Source organism: Centropristis striata, chromosome 10, assembly GCF_030273125.1.
Source record: "Centropristis striata isolate RG_2023a ecotype Rhode Island chromosome 10, C.striata_1.0, whole genome shotgun sequence".
NCBI lineage: Eukaryota > Metazoa > Chordata > Actinopteri > Perciformes > Serranidae > Centropristis > Centropristis striata.
In genome coordinates this window covers 22,169,095-22,194,317 of record NC_081526.1, presented here as the reverse complement: position 1 = coordinate 22,194,317, position 25,223 = coordinate 22,169,095, and the positions used below count along the sequence as shown (strand labels likewise).

At 40.7% G+C, this 25,223-nt stretch overlaps 1 protein-coding gene across 3 annotated transcripts in view; it reads right to left on the bottom strand.

The window, feature by feature from the left end:
* parp4 (poly (ADP-ribose) polymerase family, member 4) overlaps window positions 1–25,223 on the bottom strand; it is a 42,676-nt gene that overhangs the window by 6,321 nt on the left and 11,132 nt on the right. For 2 of the 3 annotated variants that reach the window (XM_059342475.1, XM_059342476.1), the window contains exons 8-39: window positions 18,523–18,660; window positions 18,202–18,372; window positions 17,866–18,017; window positions 17,523–17,654; window positions 16,773–16,871; window positions 16,487–16,670; window positions 15,379–15,523; window positions 14,102–14,247; window positions 13,833–13,964; window positions 12,892–12,978; window positions 12,177–12,341; window positions 11,202–11,239; window positions 10,948–11,029; window positions 10,034–10,171; window positions 9,759–9,945; window positions 9,031–9,101; window positions 7,985–8,172; window positions 7,716–7,815; window positions 6,558–6,728; window positions 6,133–6,213; window positions 4,889–4,969; window positions 4,699–4,794; window positions 3,514–3,666; window positions 3,202–3,273; window positions 3,060–3,116; window positions 2,868–2,954; window positions 2,701–2,766; window positions 2,533–2,592; window positions 2,403–2,432; window positions 2,254–2,301; window positions 889–1,931; window positions 661–727 (exon numbers count right to left, since the gene is read on the bottom strand). In XM_059342475.1, coding sequence (XP_059198458.1) covers window positions 661–727; window positions 889–1,931; window positions 2,254–2,301; window positions 2,403–2,432; window positions 2,533–2,592; window positions 2,701–2,766; window positions 2,868–2,954; window positions 3,060–3,116; window positions 3,202–3,273; window positions 3,514–3,666; window positions 4,699–4,794; window positions 4,889–4,969; window positions 6,133–6,213; window positions 6,558–6,728; window positions 7,716–7,815; window positions 7,985–8,172; window positions 9,031–9,101; window positions 9,759–9,945; window positions 10,034–10,171; window positions 10,948–11,029; window positions 11,202–11,239; window positions 12,177–12,341; window positions 12,892–12,978; window positions 13,833–13,964; window positions 14,102–14,247; window positions 15,379–15,523; window positions 16,487–16,670; window positions 16,773–16,871; window positions 17,523–17,654; window positions 17,866–18,017; window positions 18,202–18,372; window positions 18,523–18,660 — 4,467 coding nt within the window. The remainder of the gene's footprint in view (window positions 1–660; window positions 728–888; window positions 1,932–2,253; window positions 2,302–2,402; window positions 2,433–2,532; window positions 2,593–2,700; window positions 2,767–2,867; window positions 2,955–3,059; window positions 3,117–3,201; window positions 3,274–3,513; window positions 3,667–4,698; window positions 4,795–4,888; window positions 4,970–6,132; window positions 6,214–6,557; window positions 6,729–7,715; window positions 7,816–7,984; window positions 8,173–9,030; window positions 9,102–9,758; window positions 9,946–10,033; window positions 10,172–10,947; window positions 11,030–11,201; window positions 11,240–12,176; window positions 12,342–12,891; window positions 12,979–13,832; window positions 13,965–14,101; window positions 14,248–15,378; window positions 15,524–16,486; window positions 16,671–16,772; window positions 16,872–17,522; window positions 17,655–17,865; window positions 18,018–18,201; window positions 18,373–18,522; window positions 18,661–25,223) is intronic. The other variant, XM_059342477.1, reaches the window with a different exon arrangement.

The following is a 25,223-nucleotide window of genomic DNA, read 5'->3' as shown; positions in this document are numbered from 1 at the left end:
GTAATTTATAAAATAAAAAAAGTCTTTTGTGCAGAATAACATGATAAAAAAATTGGAATAACACTGAATTCATATATACAACATTTTGCCAGGAGCCCACAAGTTTCACAACAACATTGGGAGAAAAAACATGTTCTCCACAGCCTATAATAAATATTGAACTACTCATATGTTTCCAGCCTCTCCTGACCTCTCAGCTCTGTGTAAACAGATTTTCAGTGAATATCTGTCATGTGACTGTTTGTCTCAGCAGAATCTATCATGGCTTCACAGTGACGCTGAGGAGCAGAATTTAATGTTTTTAACAGGATGTAGTTATTCCAAATGCTTTATTTTTGGCAACATTTTAAATGAGACGTTAAAAAAAAGTGATTTTTTTTTTTTCACAGAAATATGACAATTTTTAGTTTAATTTTGGTCACTTTTTTCTCACAGAAACTTTTGTAATCCATGATCCATTCAAGGACTGTCAGAAAGTTCATATTCTGATGATAATGCCTCTTTTCACAAAAACAGTGTATTTTGGGTGATCTTTAAAAGACAACATGTTTCATGGTGGGGTTCAGAGGGTTAACTTGTCAGCAGTAAAGAAAAGGTTTGATTTAGACACAATAGAAAGCCAGCACACATGTTTAAAATAATAGAACAAAAAAATCTTACTGAATGCCGTATCTGGAAGATCTTTGTCCATCTGAGCTTCAACACTTCCAGATCTGCTGGCTTTCCCCTGGAGCAACATGATCACAGCAGGACAGTGAATTTTGGCAGCTGACGTACATTACAAAACACACGTATAGGAGATGTCAACAATTATTTTGCAAGAATTAACATGATTTATTATTTTTTATTTTAAAGTATATCAAGGGGAAAAAAGTGTAGTTGACTTACTGGAGGGGTTGATGAACTCTTCCTTTCCTCCTGCCTTGGAACCTGGAACATTTTCTAGCTACACCTTCCTCCTGTGCACTCATTCCACCAAAAGAAAAACCTGTTCTCTGCATTAAGTCTGATACACTAATCAGTTCTGTTTTCATGTAAGCTTCTGAAAGTGAAGAACCAAATACTGTTGGACGATGTTGTTCAATGGGAAAACTTTGAGGCAGAATGTGACTAGATCGGCTTAAATAAGGCATTGTTTGAGAGGATTGTGTTTCTTTCTGACAAATGGATTGAGGCAAATCCATTGTGATGGCTTTGTTTGAAAGAGGACGTCCTAATTTTACTGATAACTTGGTACTTCTTGTGAAGTAGTTATCTTGTGACTGCAGGCCTGAAGGAGAAAAACAAGCTCTTTTTTTCTTGCAAAAAAAGGAAGGAGGAGGAGGTGGAGGAGGACCTAGGCCAGGAGAAGGAGGTGGAGGAGGAACTAGGCCAGGAGGAGGAAGTGGAGGAGGAACCAGGCCAGGAGGAGGAGGAGGAGGAGGAGGAGTAGGAAGAGAAGAACTTTCCAGAAAGCCCGAAGCTTTCATTCCACAAACACCTGCTAACTGTGTGAACTGTTGTGGAGGACTTAGGCCTTGTTGAGGGGCCAGGCCAGAGGGAAGAAGAGAACTTAAGCCAAAAGAAACACTTTGACCAAACAAGGGTCCTGCGCCCATTTGGTGATCGCGTTGAATCCGAGAGTAACTGGCACCAAAAGGTTGCAGTTTCTGAGCTGCAAAATCTTGGACCATATCAGGTATTTTATCTTGGACACTTTTCATCTGTCTGGAGAAAAGACCTAAGCTAGTTTGAGAAGGAGGAGGTTGAGGAGATCCTAGGCCATGAGGTGAAGGAGGAGCACAGCATTGGACTGAGCCAATAGGGCTTATTAGGACTTGAGGGAGAAAACGGTTCGCTTCCTTTCCTGCAGTGGGCCTAAAAGTTTCTTCTGTCCCTCCAGCAGACCCAACCATCCAACGTCGAGTCGATCTTTGAGAAAAGGAATGACTCTACAAAAGAACGAAGAAGTCAGAACCTATTTTTTTAACTACTTATTTACTAAACGTTCACTGTAGTTCACACACATCACTTGATTTTTTCATAAATTCTTTCAGCAAACTTTTGGTCAATAACTTTATGCATCAATACAGCCATGGAACAGCGATGCATGCCCTGCTGCAAGAATGACATGATGCCACACAAGGATAAGGGATGCTTATTTAGGAATGTCAGACGATTCGAATGAATTAATTTGTTTAGTCCATGCATTGAAAATAGCAGCTAAAAGCACCCAAAAGCAAATGTGCAGCTGAGTGGGCTGAAGGGACTAACCGTGGGTAAATATGGTCGAGAGCCAACAAGTGGGCTTTGGAAGTCCTTCTACGGTAGAAAGACAAATGCAGCTCATTAAAGTAACAATTACAATAGCATAACAATTAAATTTGCTCTTTCCTCCCGCCAATCATTACAGTATACTCCACCTCAGACTCGTCCAGGCTCACTGTGGCGTTCTAAAACAAAACGCAACGGCAGTGAAGATTAGAATATCAGAATAAGTAAATTGAGCCCTTTCCTGTAACTGTTATTACACTATTTTAAGTATAACATTACCATCCGAAGATCTAGAAGATCTCCCAGTGCAGCCTCAGCCACAGGGTCTTGTCCCCCGTACTAAAACAGAGACAGATGCAGCTTTTAAAGTGTTGATGAGAATAACACAGCAAGTAATTTTTGCTCTTTCCTCCCACTGTTATTAGACAAAAATCAGAATAACATTACCATCTGAAAACCAGTAGTAGCTTGAAGTTCTTCCTTTAAACTCCTAACCAACTCGTCTTCTGTGTCCTAAAACAGAGACAAATGCACATTATTAAAGTTTATATCAAAGCAAGTAAATTTTGCTCTTTCCTCCCACTGTTATTACACGAAAATAAGAATAACATTACCATCATAACTGGAGCACTGCATTTAGTTGCTTTAGACCAATCCATACTCATTAGATCCACATCCATGTCATCTTTCTCTTCCTCATCCTAAAACAGAGACAAATGCAGCTCATTAAAGTGTCAAGGAGTATATCACAGCAAAAATGTTGCTCTTCCCTCCCCTTCATTACACGAAAATAAGAATAACATTACCATCGGAACAAGATCACTTGATGGGTATGAAAACAGATCCATACCCATATCCTCGTCCTAAAACAGAGACAAATGCAGCTTATTAAAGTGTTGATGAGTATATCACAGCAAAAATGTTGCTCTTCCCTCCCGCTGTTATTACACTAGAAGAACCACGTTCTCCCTTTGAAAACTGAACCTCAGCCAACTCTTCATAGTCGTCCTCCTCCAAGTCCTAAACAGACAGAAATTAAGCTTATTAAAGTGTCCATCAGAGCAGGTAAATGAGCTCTTTCCGTCCCTGTGACAACACGACACAGAGTGTGACGACACCATCACACCTAGGTGTCAGATCCGTCATAGACTCACATTTTAATAAACATTTTCCTTCACTCAATTAATATTAGAAACAAGAATTATGAAGTTCACGAGACCAAGAGAATGCATGGAGAACAGACGAGTGTTTGCTACTTACCAAGATCGTACAAAATTTGTCAGAATGCGTCGAAGACTCTTCCTGTTCACTATCCTGAGAAGAAGTCCAACTGATGTAGGGGAGGAAGTCTACATCTTCCTCTGTGATCAACTTAGGGATGTCCGTGAAGCCCTCCTCTGTTTTTTCTGAGTCCTAAAACAGGGAAGATGAGTGTGGTTTGGTTGGGAGCTACAAAACCTTCAAATACATGGTGTATAGTGATAGTATATAGGGGAGAGGGAGGTGTGGCAAATAAATATATATATTTCTACTTTTACATATTTGCTGTACAGTATACAAATATATACTTATATAAATATTTCCTATATACTTTCTTTATTATATACATCTGTTTTTATACCCTTTTATATGATAATGTGAATTTTCTTTGCAAAATACTGTATGTGCAATATTTATAATAACATTTAATAGCAGCCATATAAGTATAATGTGTATATTGTATAATGTACGTATATCTATTAGCCCCCCCAGGATTCCATGATTGCCGAGTTTTCCAGGAAATTTTAAACCACTGCGTAAAAAAAACAGAAAGTCTGACAAGATTTTGACATATAAAAAATTGTTTGACAGACAGCAGTGAAGATCATCTTAATACTGGATAAATGTAACTGGACTCCTGTCAACCTAAACCTGTGTTAGAAGAATCCTCCTACAATCAGAACTGTAGGAGTTATGACTGATACAGACAGACAGACACACAAAGACACACACAAGCACATACACTCAGACACACACACACACACACACACACAGAGGAGTGATTACAATATCACATTACACTTGCTGTTGTAAATATACATTCTGCACTTTTTGTTACTTTGTTACGCAACATTACATTTCTGATTTATTGAACGTTTTAAAGATACTGAATAAATGGGTTGTATTTTCAATAACTGTGTATGCCTTCCTTTAAAATCTTAATGTCGTTGGAAAGTAAGTAGTCTCACAGTCCTCCATGGATTTTTTAAAAGTCCAAAATGGAATTCAAGATTTTTTACCATGGAATACTGGGGGGCCTGATTTATGTATGTATACAATATGTTATTTTTTCATGCAAATTTGCTTGAACGTTTGTATCTCAAGCTGCTGTGATGACTGAATTTCCCCACTGCAGAATAAATAAAGTCTTATCTTGTCTTTAAGGAGAGTATAAATGTAACAAACCCTTTCCTCGATGGCCACAAAGCTGGTGAACTGAGACAGGATAGAGTAGTCTTTGCTTAACTCAATGATGAAACGCTTCAACTCTGCTTTCTTCCCCTGGAAAAGCAAAAAAAAAAGACATCCAGGTCAACATGTGGGGATCAGACTGGCTGTGTAAGGGTCTTTTAGTCAGACAGAAAGACCGACACACCTCATGTTCGGCTTCGTTGCTGTCCAGGCTTCCGTCTTCGTAATCTCTGATGAGAGCCCTCGCTGTGAGCTTGTGAAGAAACTGATCATACAGAAACACATGTTGTAATTTAACTAGTTATGTTGTGTGTAAGTGTTGTGTGAGACAGTCTTACAGTGTGAAATTGCAGAGGCTAACAAGTTAAAGCAAGGCTTCATCATCAAAATAACTGGTAGCGTTAAGCAACAGCAAAACATCCGTTTTGAGAAGTGTGAGAATTTTTGTGTGAAGTGTTTTAAATATTCAGTGAATATTTGTCACGTGACTGTTCATCTCAGCAGGATCAATCATGGCTTCACAGTGTCGCTGAGGAGCAGGATTTAATGTTTTTAACAGGATGTAGTTATTTCAAATGCTTTCTTTGAGGACGTTTTAAATGAGACGTGTACAATAAAGTGATTTTGACAAAAATATAATCGTTTTTAAACTTTATTTTGGTTACTTTTTCTCGCAAAAACATTCTTAACCTATGATCTGTTCAAGGACCATCAGAAAGTTCAAACTTCAATGGTAGTGTCGGTCGATAAACGGTGTATTTTTAGCGATCTTTAAGAGAAAACATATGTTTGAATCCCACCGGCATTAAGGTCCAGTGAGGTTAAATTAAAGCTAAATTGTTAACTAAAATGTGATTCTGAAAACATCTGAGGTGAGAAGTAGGCCATGCGTTAATAGAGTTTTGATTCTCCATAGATTCTGTGTTATATTAAGTGTCTTTAAGTGTCTACAAAGTCGCTATATACATTGAATGTATTATCATTATTATTATAGTTTGACAGCTTGAGTTGCGCTGAACTTCAGTCATCCTATTAAACCTTTTCTAGGAGATAAACAGTCGTGATTAGCTTGTTCAGGTCCGGGCCGGAGGGAAATCTGTCTGAACGGGAGAGTGACTGGAAAAAAGTGGAAGTAGTGAGCACATGACTGGATAAATGAGACTTGGATTGTGATGCATGAGTTGTGTGAGAGTGTGTTAACTAATGTCTTAATATAGATTTGATGTTGTTTAACCTGGATTCAATTTATTTCATTCATCCAGAATTTTCTTTGTTTTTGGATTCTCTATTTTCCATAGAGGCTTCTATTCTTCCTATAAGTTTTCCTTTGACAAATTTCATCAGCTGACATAAAACAAATACAGCAAGTACTGTCGAGATTGCTGAGTGAGTGAGTGAGTGAGTGTGTGAGCGTGTGTGTGTTCTTACTGTGCCCTTGGTCTTCTGTAGCTCACTGGTCGACACCATGGTTTTGAGCTCCTTACCGCTTAGGTTTCCAAGGAGGGTGGCCTTTAAGAAGTTACAGTCATTTGAGTCATTATCAAGAAGAAAAAAAAGTTAAATATTTGCTAGTTTACAGCTTGTTAAATAAGATGCTGTTTTGCTAATTGTCAATTTAATATTGTTATGTTTTTGAGTATTGGTCAAAGAACACAAGCAATTTGCAGATATCACCTTGAACTTTAAAGAATGTTTTATAGGAAAAAAAAGGTCAAAAATGGATTAAAAAAAAAAAAAAAGAAATAATGGTTACTTTCAGCCCTAACTACGATTTTTTTACTACAATATATAGAAAATAACTGCAAGCATCACAGGAAATACGGTAATTAGGCATTTTGCATTATACAGCATACCTGAGTGCAGTGCGGCACAAAGCCGTAAACCAGAGTGTGGCAGTCACTGAACAGAGCATGGAGCTGTTTGGGGGCTTGGACAGGAGGGGGCGCTGTTGGGTTGAACTGCTGCCACTTCACTGACACTGAACTGCAGCCGGGAGACGACATGCGCTTCACCTGACCCGACACCTGCAGTTTTATGATATTGGAAATGAATGAGGATTGGGAAGATAACTGTTAAAAAAGTGACAATTCTTTGAGGAGTAGAATTATGGTGTGGTGCTAGGAGAGAAGATGCTCTCTGAAGAGCTGGGTCTTCAGGAGTTCCAACCAGCTGCTCTGGTTGGAACTGGTAGTGCGTTCCACCAGCGGGAAACAAGAAATGCAAAGAAGAAGGAAGAGCGCAACGGTCGTGAGGTAGCATATGTCTGAATCAGGGCGTTCAGGTAGGTAGGTACAGTACCGGAGACAACTTTGTAGGCGAGCATTAGAGATTTGAATTTGATGCGGGCTGCAACAGGTAGCCAGTGGAGCTCAATGAGCAGCGTGTGACCATTTTGGCTGGTTGTAGACCAGGCGCGCCGCCGCGTTCTGGATCATCTGAAGCGGTTTTATTGTGCAGGCTGGCAGGCCTATGAGGAGGGCGTTACAGTAGTCAAGTTTTGAGATGACAACAGCTTGTGTCAAGTGTTGAGTGGCATGTTGAGTTAGGTAACACATCATATTGCTGAATGTAAAATTAAGAGAACTTGTTTTTTTTTGTCGTTTTTACAGGTAAACTATGTAACTATGTAACACTAAAACATAAAATGAAAAATGAAGAATTCATAAAAAATGGTAAGATTATTCTTATCTTATCTGATTATTTATTTTGTCTTTATTATTGTATTATATGTGTAGATTTATTTACATATACTAGATATTTATTAGTCTAATTTAAACAGGATTATGAAAGAAGAAAAAAAAAGTATAAACAAATATATTATCATTGTAAACATCTCCACCACGTAATGACCTAATCGACTGTCATTATACCTCGTGTTAAATCAATAAAAATAAATAGTTTTGGTAATGTTTTTTTATCCTGATTCATTTACAAATAAGTGCAGAAAAAAGATGAACAATCAAAATTGTAATTAAATAAAACTGTAATTAATAAAAGTCAGTCAGTTTCACCTTTTCTGCCCAGTTGTGTTTGGTTTTCGTGTCGAAGAATTCGAAAGATCCGCCCCCTGCCTGGGCCAGCGCCCTCAGCATGTGCCGATTGGCTGTTTGGCTGAAATGACAAAGACATTTTAAAAAAAGAAGCTCAGAGAGCAGAGCGTGGCAGCTTTAAATGTACTGCAGACTTATGATAAATGTTCATGAAAATGTGGTTTGTCATGAGAGGTCAGAGAGTAGTAACATGTCCTTATAAATCAGTCAGTTTTATTACAGCCTCAGACCTGAGGCCGCAGGTGAAGAGGCGGCTGTGCTGAGCGTTGTCTCTGAGCAGCCGCAGGGTGAGTTCTGCATTCTGGATGTGGCCGTCCGACAGCAGCAGCAGGTTCCTGACGCCACGGGACGGAGGCAGCAGGCTGAGAGCTCGCAGCGGGCGCCACAGCTCAGTGCTACCCCCTACTGGCTGGAAGACCTGATGGGGAGGGGAGCAGAGCTTTGAGAACACACAGACAGACACTGCATTTAAGACATATCATTTTAATCTTAATTATGAGCAGTCAAATGGGAAAATTCATTCACAATGACCTCCAACTTAGAATAATGAGATTCCTGGAAGAAGCTTATTTATGCTCTTTATTACTGCAGCTACACAGTAAAAAAAAGTATATTTATATTTTCTAGAAATACTGCTGTACTATTTTACAGGGTTTTTTGTTTTTTGTTGTACATTAAGTGTGAAAGACATTAAAAACTTTTAATAAACTTTTAATAACTGTACAGCACTTTGGCCAACTGAGGTTGTTTTTAAATGTGCTCTATGAATAAACTTTGACTTGACTTGACTAACAAGATAAATAACTTTTATCACAAATATTAACCGTAAAATGGAAGTTGAAATCTGTAAATTAATATAATGGGACATTATTATTTACTGTATTATTTAATTGCTTAATTGTCTTAAATGTTAAATTACAGTGATTTTTATGTTAACATTATAATAACAGTAAATCTATGTAACACTGTCATCTTAAAGTAAAAAAACAAACAAAAAATGACATATTTACTGTATATTATCCGTATTTAAAAAAAATATATCTACAACAGTTTGCTGTTTTTTTACTGTGTGGATACTTGCATGTTTACAAATACTTCCCATCCAAAGTTACTTTTATTCCAAATATTAACAGTGAAATTTAAGTTGAAATCTGTAAATTAATATAACAACATTATTGATTTGTTTTTACGTTGTTTTTCATTTGCTTAATGGTCTGAATGTTAAATTACAGTGAATTCTATGTAAAAGACCAAAGTTTCTTTCATTTAAACTCACCTTGATGAGGCTTTCAGCTGCAGAGCGAACTTCAACAAGTGGCTGCGCTGTTAGGAAAGCTTCTTTGTGATCTGACAAAAGTGTAAAAGTCAAGAAATAAATTTTGATTACAGTATTTTTGCTAATTATTTACTGACATGATGATCTATGAGAAAGAGATTGAACATGTTTAAACTGCAGACTGAGTTTGACTTAATAAGTGGAATTGTTTTATTACATTTTACTCATCGTGTCCTTGTATTTCACTGCAATATATCAAATCTATATAAATCTATAAGCTCTGCTTATGAAATCAGCACAATCATGGCTACAAGTGGGAACCACTTAAACATGTATTTTGTGCAGAAACCAAAGTTAGAATGACACAAATCATAAAAAAGGAAGTTGAATTTCTCAGATAAATTATTTTATCAGATTATCTGTTCAAGGACTGCTGCAAAGTTCAAATTTCAACGATAATGTCTGCTTAATAGTTTCTTTTGAAGATAGACAGTGTATTTTTGTGGTGGAGTTCTTAGGTTTAATGTAAAAGGAGACTTTACATGGTGAAAAGTCTTCAGATCCTGTCTCCTTGCTGTACCGGGGGAATAGTATTAATATAAAATACTGTATGTTCACAGATATAATATAATAATAATAATAATAATAATAATAATAATCCCTTTATGTATTGGCTCTTTCTCCTTTAGCTTTTATCACAAAATACACAAAAAAGGGTGAAAACTGACCTGTGCCAAAGAAAATGACATTGAGTCTGACGTTGTGGTTGAGGGATTTGAGGACCTGCTGGGCGATCCTCTGGGCCATACGGAGAGACTCTCCCTTCATGGACTCAGATGTGTCCAGCAACAGGACGACTTCGTCAGATGCTGAAGCGCAGACTTTAAAGTCCGGGTAGAAAACTAACATGCTAGCCTGGAGGACAGAGCGAGAGATGTTTAGAAAACAGCGCTAGAATAGAAAATAAAAAAAGGAAGGCATGCAGGCAGGTAAACGGGCAGACCTGGCTGTCCTTGTCTGGGTGGTTCTCCACCCACATTCTTGGCAGGTGGACCTCAGACAGAGTGACTGACAGCTGGAAACCTTCTGGACCCATGACTTGTTCCGGCAGCACACTCAGCACCGCCTTACAGTCTGTTTTCTGGAAAATCACACACACACACACACACACACACACACACACACACACACACACACACACACACACACACACACAGAATAAGAAATAAGATAAAGAAAAAAGACTAGGTCTGTCAGCATTGGTTTCATTTTATTAATAAAAAAAATAATATATATATATATATGATCATTTGTTCATCTGTTTTGTCCTATAATCAATACAAAACTGTACAGACAGTATATTTAATGCTTAAATCTTTTGTAAATATAGACTGAATTTGATTAATTTTGTTTTTATTTAAGTTTTACACAGTTTACACAAACAAAAAAACAAAACAAAAAAAGAACTTCTGATAAAAAAAAAATCAGGCCTATTTATTGAAGCTGTTAAAGGCAGATCTTTAATATTCTGAGAGATAATGTAAATTATAACCAATTATCTGCTGGTAAGATAATCATTTTATTCTGTCATCATTTTAACACTTCAACACGAGGTAGACGGTTGATGCTATCGTAGAAATATATGAAACAGTAAACATTTCTTTTTACAAAATACCAGATGTGCAAAGACACAGCTTCAATATTAAAACTCCATACAGTTTGTAGAACTTAATTCCTCAATCCATTTAAAATATTAAGGCATTCAACATTTATTTATTAATCAGGTCCAGAGAAAAATAAAACAACTCCTGCTCATTTGCAGAATTTCTTGGCATGTGTCACTAAAATAACCATGAAAACCATGAAACAATATCTGCATAATCAATCATTTAAAAATGCGAAAATGAAAAATATTACCTTAATCTTGACTTTGTGAGTGATGCACTGCAGGTTGGTGATCTTGTAAGGCATCTCCAGGGACATGTCCAAGCTGAACTCTCTGAGGGAAAGAAACAAGCACAGTTTACAGCTGCAAACATTGTACAGGCAAATATGTTTCTGATCAACTGTTTTACTGCATAAATGACAAACGATTAACTGATTAAAAAAAGTGTCATCAAGTCAAGTGTAGTCAGATTGAAAGAAAAACAAAGATTTCAAATATAACTCACCTCGCTGCATCAGTCACACAGACCTTGTCCACAGAGACCTGTTGAACAATAAAAAACACACAAACAAAGAAGATTAACAGTCATATTGCTTTTAACCCCCTGAACCCCAGGACTGAAAATTATGTTTTCTTTTAAAAAATACCAAAAAAATCCAACATTTATTGTAGGAAGAAATTGTGAAAACAGGCATTATTGTTGGAATTTGAACCGTTTAACAGTACTTTAATGGATAGACAGTTCTGAATGTTTCTGTTCGAAGCTTAAAATTTTGATATTTCTGTCAAAATCACTTTATTCGACATGTCTCATTCAAACGTTGCCAAAAATAAAGTGACTGGAATAACACGACCCTTTTAAAAACATTAAATTCTGCTCCTCAGGGACACTGTAAAGCCATGATTGATTCTGCCGAGACGAACGGTCAGGTGACAAATATTCACTGAAAATCTTTTTACACAGAGCCGAGAGGAGAGGAGAGGAGAGGCTGTTTACACAGAGCAGAGAGGAGAGGACAGGAGAGGAGAGGCTGTTTACACAGAGCAGAGAGGAGAGGACAGGAGAGGCTGGAAACATGCAAATAGTTCAATATGTATAGCATGTGGAGGTACATATTTTTTAAACATTTGTGACACTTGTGGGCAGTTGAAAAAGTGTTGGCGATATACATTTTACTCAAATTTATTTTTTTAAGATGTATGTCATTATAACTGTGTTATTCTGCACAAAGACACGTTTGAGTCGTTCTAGCCATGATTGTGCTAATTCCACAAAGCTGCGGGACTAAACACATGTAAAAAGGACAACAAGGAAAATAAATCATAATGATGCAAATATGTGCATGAATTGCTCAATAGTAGACTTTGCCCTTTCATAGTTTGTATGCCGCTTTTCTCCTTTAGAGGATCTTTTGCCATTTGAAAGCCTGCAGCATAAGAACTTTAAGATTATTTATTTTTTTGTTCAGGCTCTTCTTACCTGTGTGGTCTGGTTCAATGCTTCACTCTCCTGCCATGGAGCCACACTGCCAGGCAGGGAGAAGAGAATACTCCCGTCCCGCACAATCAGCTCCGACACAAAGGTAACTTTAATGAGAACAGTCGCAGCAGGTGGCAGATTGCCCACACTGATGGTGAACACATCCTGCAAAGTGAGCACAAAAGTAAGACATTCATTACAACCAGTGTGGAAATAAGGATTTACAGAGTTGGAGGAAACATTTTGGGAACATCTGTTTATGGAAGCAAAACAACTGCATAAGAAAATATTGTGTTTTTTAAACAAAATGAAAGGTTTTGGAAAGAAGCTCACTAAGACTCCCAAAGTACATTGTTCACTTTTAATCGGCAATGTTGTTTAAGGCTAATGGGTATTGTAGTACTTAAAGCAGTCCATCGTGCTAAAATGACTGTTTAAACAAGAGAAGACAAGGTTTAAATAACTGAAACTGTTGGTCCTGATGTAAACCTTAATGATTATTATGTTATCTGAGAAAGTCATGTGTCTCTATGTTAAGCAACACTGAAGATTTGCACAAAGTAAAAATGAAATGGGGGTACAGAAAGATGAAAAACACTAGCAGAAGTTTCCACTTCACAACACTTAAACTATGTAATGAGGTCATGCTGTGAAAAATGACTGATCAGTCTATTAATATATGTGTAAGTGTTTGAGTGTTTGAGGGTGGACATACTGGGGCGTCCTGGTCCATGAGGTAGGCTCCGTGGCCTTTCTCAATAGCCTGCTTGTACTCCTTACGAGCCGTTTCTTTCTCCTTCACCTGAGACACAAACAGAACAGAAACACAAAAACCCCATAAAGTTGGCTTTACCCATTGTGGTGGATATATTACAATGACTAAATATTGCAGTTCCTGAGCAGTCAGACAGAAATGTTGTTGTAATGTGAACAAGGAAAGAGAAGTGAGAAAACCCCCACAAATATCACTGCTGTGCTTTACGTTAGAGCCTGACAGATTTATCGGTTGACTGATATTGGCCTGTCAAAAGCATATCAATGTAAATACTGTCTAATGCGTGCCATTATTTTACACAGTATATAACGCAGAAAATGTTACTTGGCGTCATTAATTCTAAATAGTCAGCAGTTGACTGAAACTGAACAGTAATGATGTTTATTTAGCTATTTATTTTATTCCTATTTATTCATTATTTTCTCAGTTATCATTTATAGAATTGGCTGACAATACATTATTTGTATAATGTACAATAATGTTAAATATTGTTTAATAAAGTTTTATGTTTGAGAAAGTAGCTATCTGTACATTTGCAGAGTGGTGAAAATGAATGCACAGTCCACATACAAAAGATACACATATATTTGCCACCATATCGGTTATTGACTAATTTCCCCCTCTAAAGTCAGTATTGGCATTGGTCTCAAAAATCCCATATCAGTCGAGCTGCCATATTTTTAATGTGATTCAATGAGAATATCAATCTAAAGGTTATTATTTTTTCCCTGTGTCATATATAGGAGGGACATTTACAACATAATCTCAGCAAACTGAGAATAAATAGAAATAACAAAGAAGTTATACAATACAGAAACAAGTTGTTAGATAATAAAGAAATACTGTAAATCTAATATGTGAGAAAAGTTGAGTTACATTACCTGTCCCACCACATGTTTCCCATTGATGAAAGCTTCAAATCCACAAACTGCTGCAGAATCGTCCAACGGGAAGACAAACTTTGCCTCAATGGGCACAGAGCTCTGATTGTTGTATTTTTGGAAAATGATGACCTAAAAGAGGACAGATGTTGGTGTTTTAATAGAGATATGACCCAGTGAATCTGATCTGTCAATAAAGAACCCCAATCAATATTCAGATCAACCAACCTCCATAAAAAATAAACACTAAAAGAGCTGCTGCTGTTTACCTGAGAGAGCAGATCCATCAGTTTGCACTTCACGTGGACAGCCTGCAGAGGGAGCTGTTGACCTGAGCTGTCCATCAGCCCGGCCTTCACACCCTCCAGCGGGTTTTTACAGCTTTCAATCCATCCGTCCTCCAACAACTTCACAGCTACACATACACACAAACACAAACACACAAACACACACACACACACACACACACACACACACACACTATGAAATTACTCCTCCAAAAAATAAAAGTATCAGCATTAAAATGTACTTAAAGTATCAAAGTGTCAAGTATCAGTAAAGTACTCATTATGCAGAATATATTCCATATAAATTATTGGATTATTATTATTATTATTATTGATATTATTTATATGTAAGCAGCATTTTTATTTTCTTAAGGTAGGGCTCATTTGAACAACTTAATATACTGTTATGAGGTTTTATGTAAAGACAAATTTCAAATCACCTTGAATTTATGTTTTATGTTAAATCTCGACCTGAAAAGTAACTAAAGATGATGGCTAAATGTAGTTGAGTAAAAAGTACAAAATTTGCTGCAAAATGTATGGGAGCAGAAGTATAAAGTTGTATAAATAAATGGAAATACAAAAGTAAAGTACAAGTACCTCAAAATTGTACTTAAGTAAATGTTCTTGGTTACATTCTACCACTGCTGTGTACGTTATTGTCACTTATGACAGTCTCTGTTTCCTATGTATATGATCAATCTATAAGGTGTATTTTTATTTCATTACATATATTTTAAAACTTTTATACGGTTAAGTAATGATGCTTATTTAATCATTTGTTTATTTGCAAGACAAATCACCATCTCTGCTGATAATTAGTATAACTCTACAATGTTTGGAAAAATGTGATGGAAAAATTGCAAGGACTTTAAAATCTGTATGTTAAATCATTGCAGAAAAATGTTTTGTTTGCACTTATGGTTTCATATATATTTAAAGGTGAATAATTACATAGATATCTTTACGCACTGACAGGAAACCCTGATCATCTAAATGCCAAAACAGGACAGATCCATGGTCGCCTTGCCCAGTCAGAACTGTCCACTGATTAGGGTGAAATAAGCTTAAAAACAGCTTTTCTTTTTAAAACGTTCCTTCCGTCTCAACTAAAACACTCTGGAGAATTTAACTTTGATAAAGATGTCATAGAATTTATTCTATCATGTGTCTCTTAGTTGAAAAACAAACATGACAATATGGTGTGTAGCAATGTCATTAAAATGGCATTTAACGGTGAACCTCGAGGAGAACTTTACCTTCTTTAGATTTTTCTGGCAGACCTGACTCGGCTGAGGTGTTGACGGCAGGACTGAACTCCTTCAGCTGGTCTCCCTTGATGGCAAACTGAACCACGTACTTCAGTTTCACCTGATCAGGACTGTACACCACATACTCATCGTCCTGGAGAAAAAGTAGAATTATATATGTTAGAGTACACAGAAGGTATATGGACATATGGAAGTGTTCGGATTGAGAGATGTCAAATATCATCACAAAAAGTTGGTGACATTATGTAAAAATCAGTGTTGGAAGAAGTTTTCAGATTACTTTCTTCAGTTAAAGTACAAATACCTCACTGTGAAATGACTCCACCACAAGTAAAACAACTGCAATTGAAATTCTTAATTATCAAAAGTAAAAGTACTCGTAATGCAGAATGTCCCCACTCAGATTGTTTTACATATTCCAAATATATTATTGGATTATTTTTATTGATGCATTTATGTAAACAGTGTTTTAATGCTGTGAAGGTAGGGCTCATTTTAACTACTTCATATAATTTTATGAGGTTTTATTTATAAAAAATGATTAATGTTTTCATGTTAAATCTCGATCTGAAAAGTAACTTAAGCTGGCAGCTAAATGTAGTGGAGTAAAAAGGAAAATATTTGCCTCTTTAATGTAGTGAAGTAGATGTATAAAGTTACAGTACTAAAGTAAATGTACTTAGTTACATTCCACCACTGGTAAAAATTGATTCATTGTCCTTTTTACTCAGTTTTGATGTTTAAGACTAACAAAAAATATATTTTAGCTGTATAAACATGCATTTGCTCCAGTTTTTTCTACTACAGGTGAAGTTAACTTAACTTCACTTTGTTTTCTTATGCTAACAAATTGGAAATCTAAATCTTTTAGGTTAATTTAATTCTACAATAATACAGATCAACAATGTAATTTAGCAGACGCATTTATCGAAAGCAATGTTCATTTGCGATCAACCTGATTGGTTCACTTTGTCATTATAGACAGCTGATCTGTGTCTGTTATTAAAGACTTGCATCAGATTAGGGACACCTCATTTAGAGGATGTCAATCAGTATATTTATCTTTCTATTTATATTCACCCGCAAACACTCCTACCTCAAACGCAGAGTGAATGTTCCGGGTGCAGCGGACCCCGTGCACACTGTCGTGTCCCTCAGGAGCCTCCGTCAGTGTAAGGTCGGTCTTGTACATCTCCTTGCATTGTCCCAACGCCACGTCACACATCAACAGCAGCCGAGAGCCATCAGTCTCACTGGGCTTTGAGTATTTCAAACTGGTGCTGAAGGTGGAGAAAGAAAGACATGCTTACAAGGGAGGATCGCGTTGTTTTTTTGTTTTATGTCAAAACAAAACGATCATTTTTGTTAGATTTTCCTCTGACCTCATGGCATTACTGAAGTATATTCCACTGCCCAGACTACCAGCGTCTGTTCTCTCTATCCCATGATGCTCCTCTCCAACACGAGGCAGTAGCAGACCGCTGTGGAGAAAGATTAAATGCGGATTAAGCCCTCTGAATCTTAACAAGCCTTTTCTTTTTTCATTTTGCTCACTGTGGCCTTGTATTTTACTGCGATATATAAAGTCCTGCAGCTCTATGGACTCAGCACAATCATGGCTAGAAGTGGGAACAACTCAAACATGTTTCTGCAGAATAACACAGTTATAATGACAGAAATCATGAAAAAAGTGTCACGAACATTGGAAATAAATTGTGTTTCCACATGCTTAATATAACTGTTTGCATTTTTACTACCTCTAATCTCCTGTCTTCTCCTCTATGCTCTCTGCTGTGTAAAAAGCCTTCAGTTCTGTCCTATTTTCAATGGGGTTTTTTTCTAACTGAAACTTTAGAAACCTATGATCCGTTAAAAATAATATTAACAAAAAGTGTAATCCAAAATGTATTTTGGAAATTTTGTTTCACCAGTTTCTGTGCCAGAACACCTGGAATTATCCAAAAAAAACAACAATTTCACTTATCAGCAAAATTTCATGGTGATTAACTGGATAAAATGAGGTCTTTTATCATTATATTCCTAGATTTGGGTATATTTATGTTTGCATGCGCGCGCGCATGTGTGTGTGTGTGTGTGTGTGTGTGTGTGTGTGTGTGTGTGTGTGATCTCACCGAGACAGGACTCCTACAAAGTTGCTGGGTCTGGAGGAGTGCAGGAGGGGTTTAATGTTCCCGACCTCACTCTTAAACGTCTGCAGCTCCACTCCTCGGCGGACACGCAGAATCTGTTGCACCTGTACATTGCTGCAAATCACGACACAAACTTGTGCAGTGAGATGCATCACTCATCTAATATATATATATATATATATATATATATATATATATAAGGTGTTTCAGAGTTCAGGGTTATTTTGTGGCACTGCTCACCACTGTTACGGGTATATTTGCACAATAAATGGCCTTAAATATGCACAAAGAAGCACTGCAAATGGATATCAGATGGATATCAGACCTGTCCTGCAGCAGAGCTGTCACAACCTGAAACTCGGAGGTGTCTGGGGGAACCGCCTCAATAATGCACCTCAGAGCGCGGTACTTCCCCACGCAGGACGGAGTGGGGCTTCCCAGATTCATCTCACTCACGCCCAGAACATCTCTGGTTAACTGAAGCACAAAGAAACAAACATGTTCATATTGGTCTGGATATGTACCGGGGTTAAGTGCTGACTTAGGTACATGGATATAAGCTTGTTCCCTGTATTTCGGGGTTCAAACACTTTCTTTGCTTTTTGCATTTACTGTATATGGTATCCTGCCAGAGGGGGAGAGAGAAAAAAAGTTCTGTTACCTGACAGAGGTCGAGTTTCTGAGAGATGAGCTTGGCAGTGGGGGGTGAGTGATAGGGCTCGATGTGCGGCAGCAGGGTGTAAACCTCCTCAAGGAGAGTTTCCACCTCAGTGTGATTTGCTTCCTTCAGCTTTCTCCGAGCCTGCAGCAACAAGCCCTCCGCCCTGCTCACCTACACACAAACAAGGCAAAGGGCACAAGTGTAATTACAATGAGACTCATGATTAGACTGTCTTTGCTGGAAGGTGAAAGAAAACAACATGCTAATGAGACAGCTGATGCTGCTTTCACTGAGATTTTGCAGAACAAGAGAAAAGCCTACATCGTTGATGCTGAGCTTGTCGATCGAAACTCTGAGGATGTTGTTAAGGCAGCCCAAGGCCTCAGTCCACAGCAGCTCCACAAACACACCCACTTCCTTTGATAAGCTTCCTGTGCTCAGCTTCTCCTCCAGCAGCAGCTGTCAGTCAAACAAGACACATGGAAATCAGCTCATTAGATTCAGCAGCAGTGACTCCTGAGGCGTGACATATCATAATAAAATCTAGTTCAAAATCCTGCTACCTAACATAAATAACTCTGAAGTCAGTGTTTCGGCCATGCGGCAACCTCCGGGTCTGAGCAAGGAGGCAAACCAGGAAGTGCCTTAAACCAGCATTCTACCGAAAATTCCAGCAGGGGGCACTAAGTTTGGCTGCAAAAAAAATCTGTCCATTCATTTCAATGCAAAATGAGAAAACTTTGACCCTTTCACACTGTGTTTTCAGTTAATGACAGTTTATTTGAACGCTTTGTTCAGTAAAAATGTCTTGTTCAGCGTTTGGTTGGACTAGCAGACACTCCAACGAGTCGCTGTTCATTTTTCTGAGGTAAATAACATACATTTTGTTTTTGTTTTTTTGCTAGCCAAAACTAACATCCCTACGGAACCCCTAAAGGGACATGGTGAAAATAAAAAAAAACTTTGGTATCTCGTGAGCACGAGAAACATTTCTCGTGCTCACGAGATACTTTCTCGTGAGCACCAGATATTTTCTCGCACGCTTTACTTAAAAAAAAAACTACAGTTGTTTTCCCAAGATAACGATATAATTAATTCGAGATCTTGAGAAAACAAAACAATAGTGTAGTCCAGACGCGTAGCCAGTAAAGTAATGTAATATATTTGTAACCCGGCCCGTGTGGGATGAGCCTCTCCACACCCTGGGACTCTGCGTTGTGTTGTTTATGATGATGGAGGGCGGAGGAGGGACCAGTCGGACACGGGTGGTCGTTATATTGCGGCTCGGACCGCGTCGTACTTTATTCCTCACAACGGCTGGCAGCTCAACCTTAAACAGTACAAGTAAACACTGGCGTGAGACAACAGAAAGTCTAAAGGCTGGTGTTGTGTCCTTACTGGTTTCCATACTAACTGGTTGCCGTAGATCTGCGCAGTTTCTGTTACGCGTGAGCTGTCCGTGGCACTGAAACAACAATCGCCGTTAATGTGATAATTTTCTGTCTGATGCAGGTCTATGTTATGCTGTACGTTAACACTTTATCGAGCCTACTGATTGGGTACATCTGTAGTCAGCACTTTGTGCAATAAAATGATTTATTGTGCCGTGCGATAGAGCCGATACGCATGTTTTGTCTTTACTGTTGTATTGTGTACAGCCTTTATAAAGCTCTGTTGGGAGAGCTTGTGTGAAATATTATTTCTGCCTTCGCCACTGGTAGTATACCCTCTGGGTCAAGTAAAGCAGCAATGTCCTTAATAATAATGAAGCCCCAGGTCAAAATATAGCCGAACTAACTCCTGTAATGTCATTTTCATACAGAAACAAGCTGAAATGCAGAGGGTGTTCTTACAGACACCATGCGCGCATGCAATATGCATCTCGTGCTCAGGAGAAAAGTATCTCGTGCTCAGGAGAAAAATATCTCGTGCTCACGAGAAAAGTATCTCGTGCTCACGAGAAAAGTATCTCGTGCTCACGAGAAAATATCTCGTGCTCACGTGAAAGTATCTTGTGAGCACGAGAAATGTTTCTCGTGCTCACGAGATACCAAAGTTTTTTTTTATTTTCACCATGTCCCTTTAGGGGCTCCGTACATCCCAGTTAATGCTAACATGAATTAGCAGCGGCTTCGCTCAGTTGGGTTGCCGGTGAAGAGAGGCAGTGATCAGATCCCTCTTGCTCCTCCACAGTCAAAATGGTCTGCTCCCCGTATCGGAAACAAGATGGTGACGAGTGTAACGCTGAATTCGATGCTTCCAAAGGGCAGTCCACAAACCAATGGGTGACGCCACGGTGAGTACGTCCATTATTTATCAAATGATCAAATCACATGACTTCTTCTTGACGACACGATGTAAAAACTTCAGCAGCGTGTTTCCTGCCGTCAGCTGACTTGAAACTCCATTTCAGTTTTTGCTTGATGATAGATCAAGTAAAACCAGAGATAGGGTCAAATAAATTTAGTATAAAAATAAAGAGATGTTATGTAATTTTACCTCTCATATGAGTATTTGTTACCAACATAATTGTGTTTTGACAGTAAAAAAAACATCTTTTTCAAAATCTGATTTTATGCTTTTTTTAGGGTTCAAAATGTTGATCCAGTATGTCAAATGAAAAGATCATCAGATCATTCCCACACACGCCACATGTATGAAAAGTGAACTTGCCATGAGAATGTGCAGACCGCTGTGCAACCTTTCAAGGTGCCGTGAGAATGTGCAGTGGCACCGCAAACTTTTGTTTGGTGGAAACTACTGTCTTTTATGCTCTATTTAAAACGTGTTTCATATCTAAACTCAAACTACAACAACTGGCTTTGTGTTTACAGTTCATAGCTCTCGGAAAATGGAGGAAAAATGCAGTTTTCCACCCTAAATAACCCGTTCTAAAAATGAGGGGATAGATGACTTTTTTTCATCCATTATCATATTTTAGATTTCACCTGCGTACTGTTGCTTACTTTGTGCAATAATAGTACGTTGAAGTCTGCATGTTTTTAAGATTGTTTATTTTCTTAAGTCTGTATATTTTGCTATTTGTTTATATACACTATTTTTATATACATATATACCGACTTTTCCTCTGGGGATCAATAAAGTACTTCTGATTCGGAATAATATGGAGCAATGGCGTAGCCACGGGTGTGCCAGGGTGTGCCGGTGCCAACCACAGAGGCAGCTGGCACACCCAAAAAAATTTCCGTCAGATGATGCATTGCGACACCTGGGCAGGTGTGCACCCATCAGGAGTGATTCTGATTTGCGCTCCTTGAGGATTATGATCCTTGACAGACAGTTGTAAAGTGGGCGTAAGATGATTTCTACGCAAGCCTCGACATTTATCAATTTGGGCGTGAGCGGAGGGTACGATCAGATGTGTTCAGACCGGACGCGTAGCGAATTTTCGCGTCGCGTTACTCGCGCGAGTTGATTCGCGCGAGAATTGAATTTAACTCGCGTCACTCGCGCGAGTAGATAACTCGCGAATTTTCGCCCAAGAGACTATTTAGCGCCAAATAATTCCCTCCATTTCATTCTGTCATCAACCATGACAAGCATAGCGTCCCTGTACCTGCTCTGGAAGTCCGAGATACGTCGGAAAACACGCCGTCGTGTCTGGGTGAGTGACATCATCCGGAGGCGCACTCAGCACGGAGAGAGGACCGCAGAGTACTTCCACCTTTTTCCTGTCCCTCCTGCCGACCCACTCCTCCTTCCTGCCTCTTTTCTCCTCTCTCTCATGTATGTATCTCGGACACTGTCGTCCAGAATCTCAACGCTGATAGGCTGTCCCGACACAGCGTCACGCGAATATTTCGGCAAAGTTGAATTTATTGAACTCACGCGAATTTGCGTTGTTTCATTCGCGTCAATCGCAGCATTCGCGTCGCGCGAAACCCATGATTCGCGCCGCCGGCAAAAATTCGCGTCTATTCGCGTGTTTGCATTGACTTTGTATGTAATCTTGTCGCGCGAAATATTCGCTACGCGTCCGGTCTGAACGCACCGTGAGTCGGAGAATTGATCTTAGACTATAGAATCGATGCTTGGAGCTGATCAAACTCTGGTGTTTTGATTCTTAATAGTGACAAAGCAAAACATGTTTAGACTACATAATTCATCATTCAAAAGACCTCTATGAAGCGGATCACGAAAAATCTGTGTACCTCGCCCGGTACGGGTAAACCGGGGCCCCCTCCTGGAGCCAGACCCGGGAGGGGAGCACGCAGGCGAGCGTCTGGTGGCCGGGCTTTTGTCCACGGGGCCCGGCCGGGCTCAGCCCGAAGAAGCGACGTGGATCCGCCGACCTGTGGGCCCACCCCCCGCAGAGTAGGGCATAGGGGTCGGGTGCAGTGGGAGTCGGGCGGCAGGCGAAGGCGGGTACCTGGGCGTGCTGACCCCCGGCTCCAGCGGCTAGCTCTGGGGACGTGGAACGTCACCTCGCTGGCGGGGAAGGAGCCCGAGCTTGTGCGGGAGGTGGAGCGTTACCAGCTAGAAATAGTTGGGCTCACCTCCACACATAGCTTGGGCTCTGGAACCAAACTCCTGGAGAGAGGCTGGACTCTCTCCTTTTCCGGAGTTGCCCAGGGTGAGAGGCGCCGGGCGGGTGTGGGGATACTCACAAGCCCCCGGCTGAGCGCCGCTGTGTTGGAGTTCTCCCCGAGGAACGAGAGGGTCGTCTCCTTGCGGCTGCAAGTTGCGAGGAGAAGGTCTCTGACTGTTGTCTGTGCCTACGCACCGAACAGCAGTTCGGAGTACCCGGCCTTCTTGGAGTCTCTGGGTGGTGTCCTGGAAGGGGTACCGCCTGGAGACTCTATAGTTCTTCTGGGAGACTTCAACGCTCACGTGGGCAACGATGACAGTACCTGGAGGGGGGTGATTGGGAGGAACGGCCTGCCCGATCTGAACCCGAGCGGTGTTTTGTTATTGGACTTCTGTGCTAGTCATGGATTGTCCATAACGAACACCATGTTCGAACATAGAGTTGCTCATAAGTGTACCTGGTACCAGAGCACTCTAGGCCAAAGATCGATGATCGATTTCATTATCGTATCGTCAGATCTGCGGCCGCATGTTCTGGACACTCAGGTGAAGAGAGGAGCAGAGCTGTCAACTGATCACCACCTGGTGGTGAGTTGGATCAGGTGGCGGGGGAGGATGCTGGACAGACCTGGCAAACCCAAACGGGTAGTGAGGGTGAACTGGGAACGTCTAGCGGAGGCCCCTGTCCGCAGGGTCTTCAACTCACACCTCTGGAAGAATTTCTCCAACATCCCGGGTGAGGTTGGGAACATGGAGTCCGAATGGGCCATGTTCAAAGCCTCAATTGTTGATGCGGCTGGTAGGAGCTGTGGCCTGAAGGCCGTCGGTGCCTGTCGTGGCGGCAACCCAAGAACCCGCTGGTGTCCACCAGCGGGTTCTTACCAGCGAGGCCGTCAAGCTGAAGAAGGAGGCCTTTCGGTCTTGGCTGGCCGAGGGGTCTCTGGAATCAGCAGACAGGTACCGTTCGGCCAGAAGAGCTGCAGCTGCGGCAGTCGCGGAAGCAAAAACTCGGGTATGGGAGGAATTCGGGGAGGCCATGGAGGAGGACTTTCGGTCGGCCTCAAAGAGGTTCTGGAAAACCGTCGGGCGTCTCAGGAAGGGAAAGCAGGGCTTGGCCCAAGCTGTGTTCAGCGGGGGCGGAGACCTGCTGACCCGACCTGTGGATGTCGTCGGACGGTGGAAAGAACACTTTGAGGAACTCCTTAATCCAGCCAACACGTCCTCTGTAGAGGAGGCAGAGTCTGAAGACTCAGGGGAAGACTCACCAGTAACCCTGGCAGAGGTCGCCGAGGTAGTCAAAAAGCTACCCTGCGGCAAGGCGCCAGGGTTGGATGAGATTCGCCCTGAGATGCTGAAGGCTCTGGACACTGTTGGGCTGTCATGGTTGACACGCCTCTTCAGTGTCGCGTGGAGGTCTGGGACAGTGCCAGTGGAGTGGCAGACTGGGGTGGTGGTTCCCATTTTCAAAAAGGGGGACCAGAGGGTGTGTTCCAATTACCGTGGAATCACACTCCTCAGCCTCCCCGGAAAAGTCTACTCCAGGGTGCTGGAAAGGAGGCTCCGGCCGATTGTCGAACCTCGGATTCAGGAGGAACAATGCGGCTTCCGTCCTGGCCGTGGAACAACGGACCAGCTCTTTACCCTTGCGAGACTTCTGGAGGGGGCATGGGAGTTTGCCCATCCAGTCTACATGTGTTTTGTGGACTTGGAGAAGGCCTACGACCGTGTTCCTCGGGGAGTCTTGTGGGGGGTACTGCGGGAATATGGGGCACCGGGCTCGTTGCTACGAGCTATCCGGTCCCTATATAACCAAAGTGAGAGCTGTGTCCGCATACTCGGCACAACGTCAAACACGTTCCCAGTGGGTGTTGGCCTCCGACAGGGTTGCCCCTTGTCTCCGATTCTGTTTGTGGTTTTCATGGACAGGATCTCAAGCCGCAGCCGGGGGGAGGAAGGGATTCGGTTTGGTGACCTAAGAATTGCATCTCTGCTTTTTGCAGATGATGTGGTTCTTTTGGCTTCATCAAGCCGGGACCTCCAGCACTCATTGGGGCGGTTTGCAGCCGAGTGCGAAGCGGTTGGGATGAGAGTTAGCACCTCCAAGTCTGAGGCCATGGTTCTCTGCCGGAAAACGGTGGACTGCCCCCTCTGGGTGGGGAGAGAGGTACTGCCTCAAGCGAAGGAGTTCAAGTATCTCGGGGGTTCACGAGTGAGGGTAGAACGGAGCGTGAGATGGACAGGCGGTTTGGTGCAGCGTCAGCAGTGATGCGGGCGTTGTACCGGACCGTCGTGGTGAAGAAGGAGCTGAGCCGGAAGGCAAAGCTCTCGATTTACCGGTCCATCTACGTTCCAACCCTCACCTATGGTCACGAACTTTGGGTAGTGACCGAAAGAGCAAGATCGCGGATACAAGCGGCTGAAATGAGCTTCCTCCGTAGGGTGGCTGGGCTCAGCCTTAGAGATAGGGTGAGGAG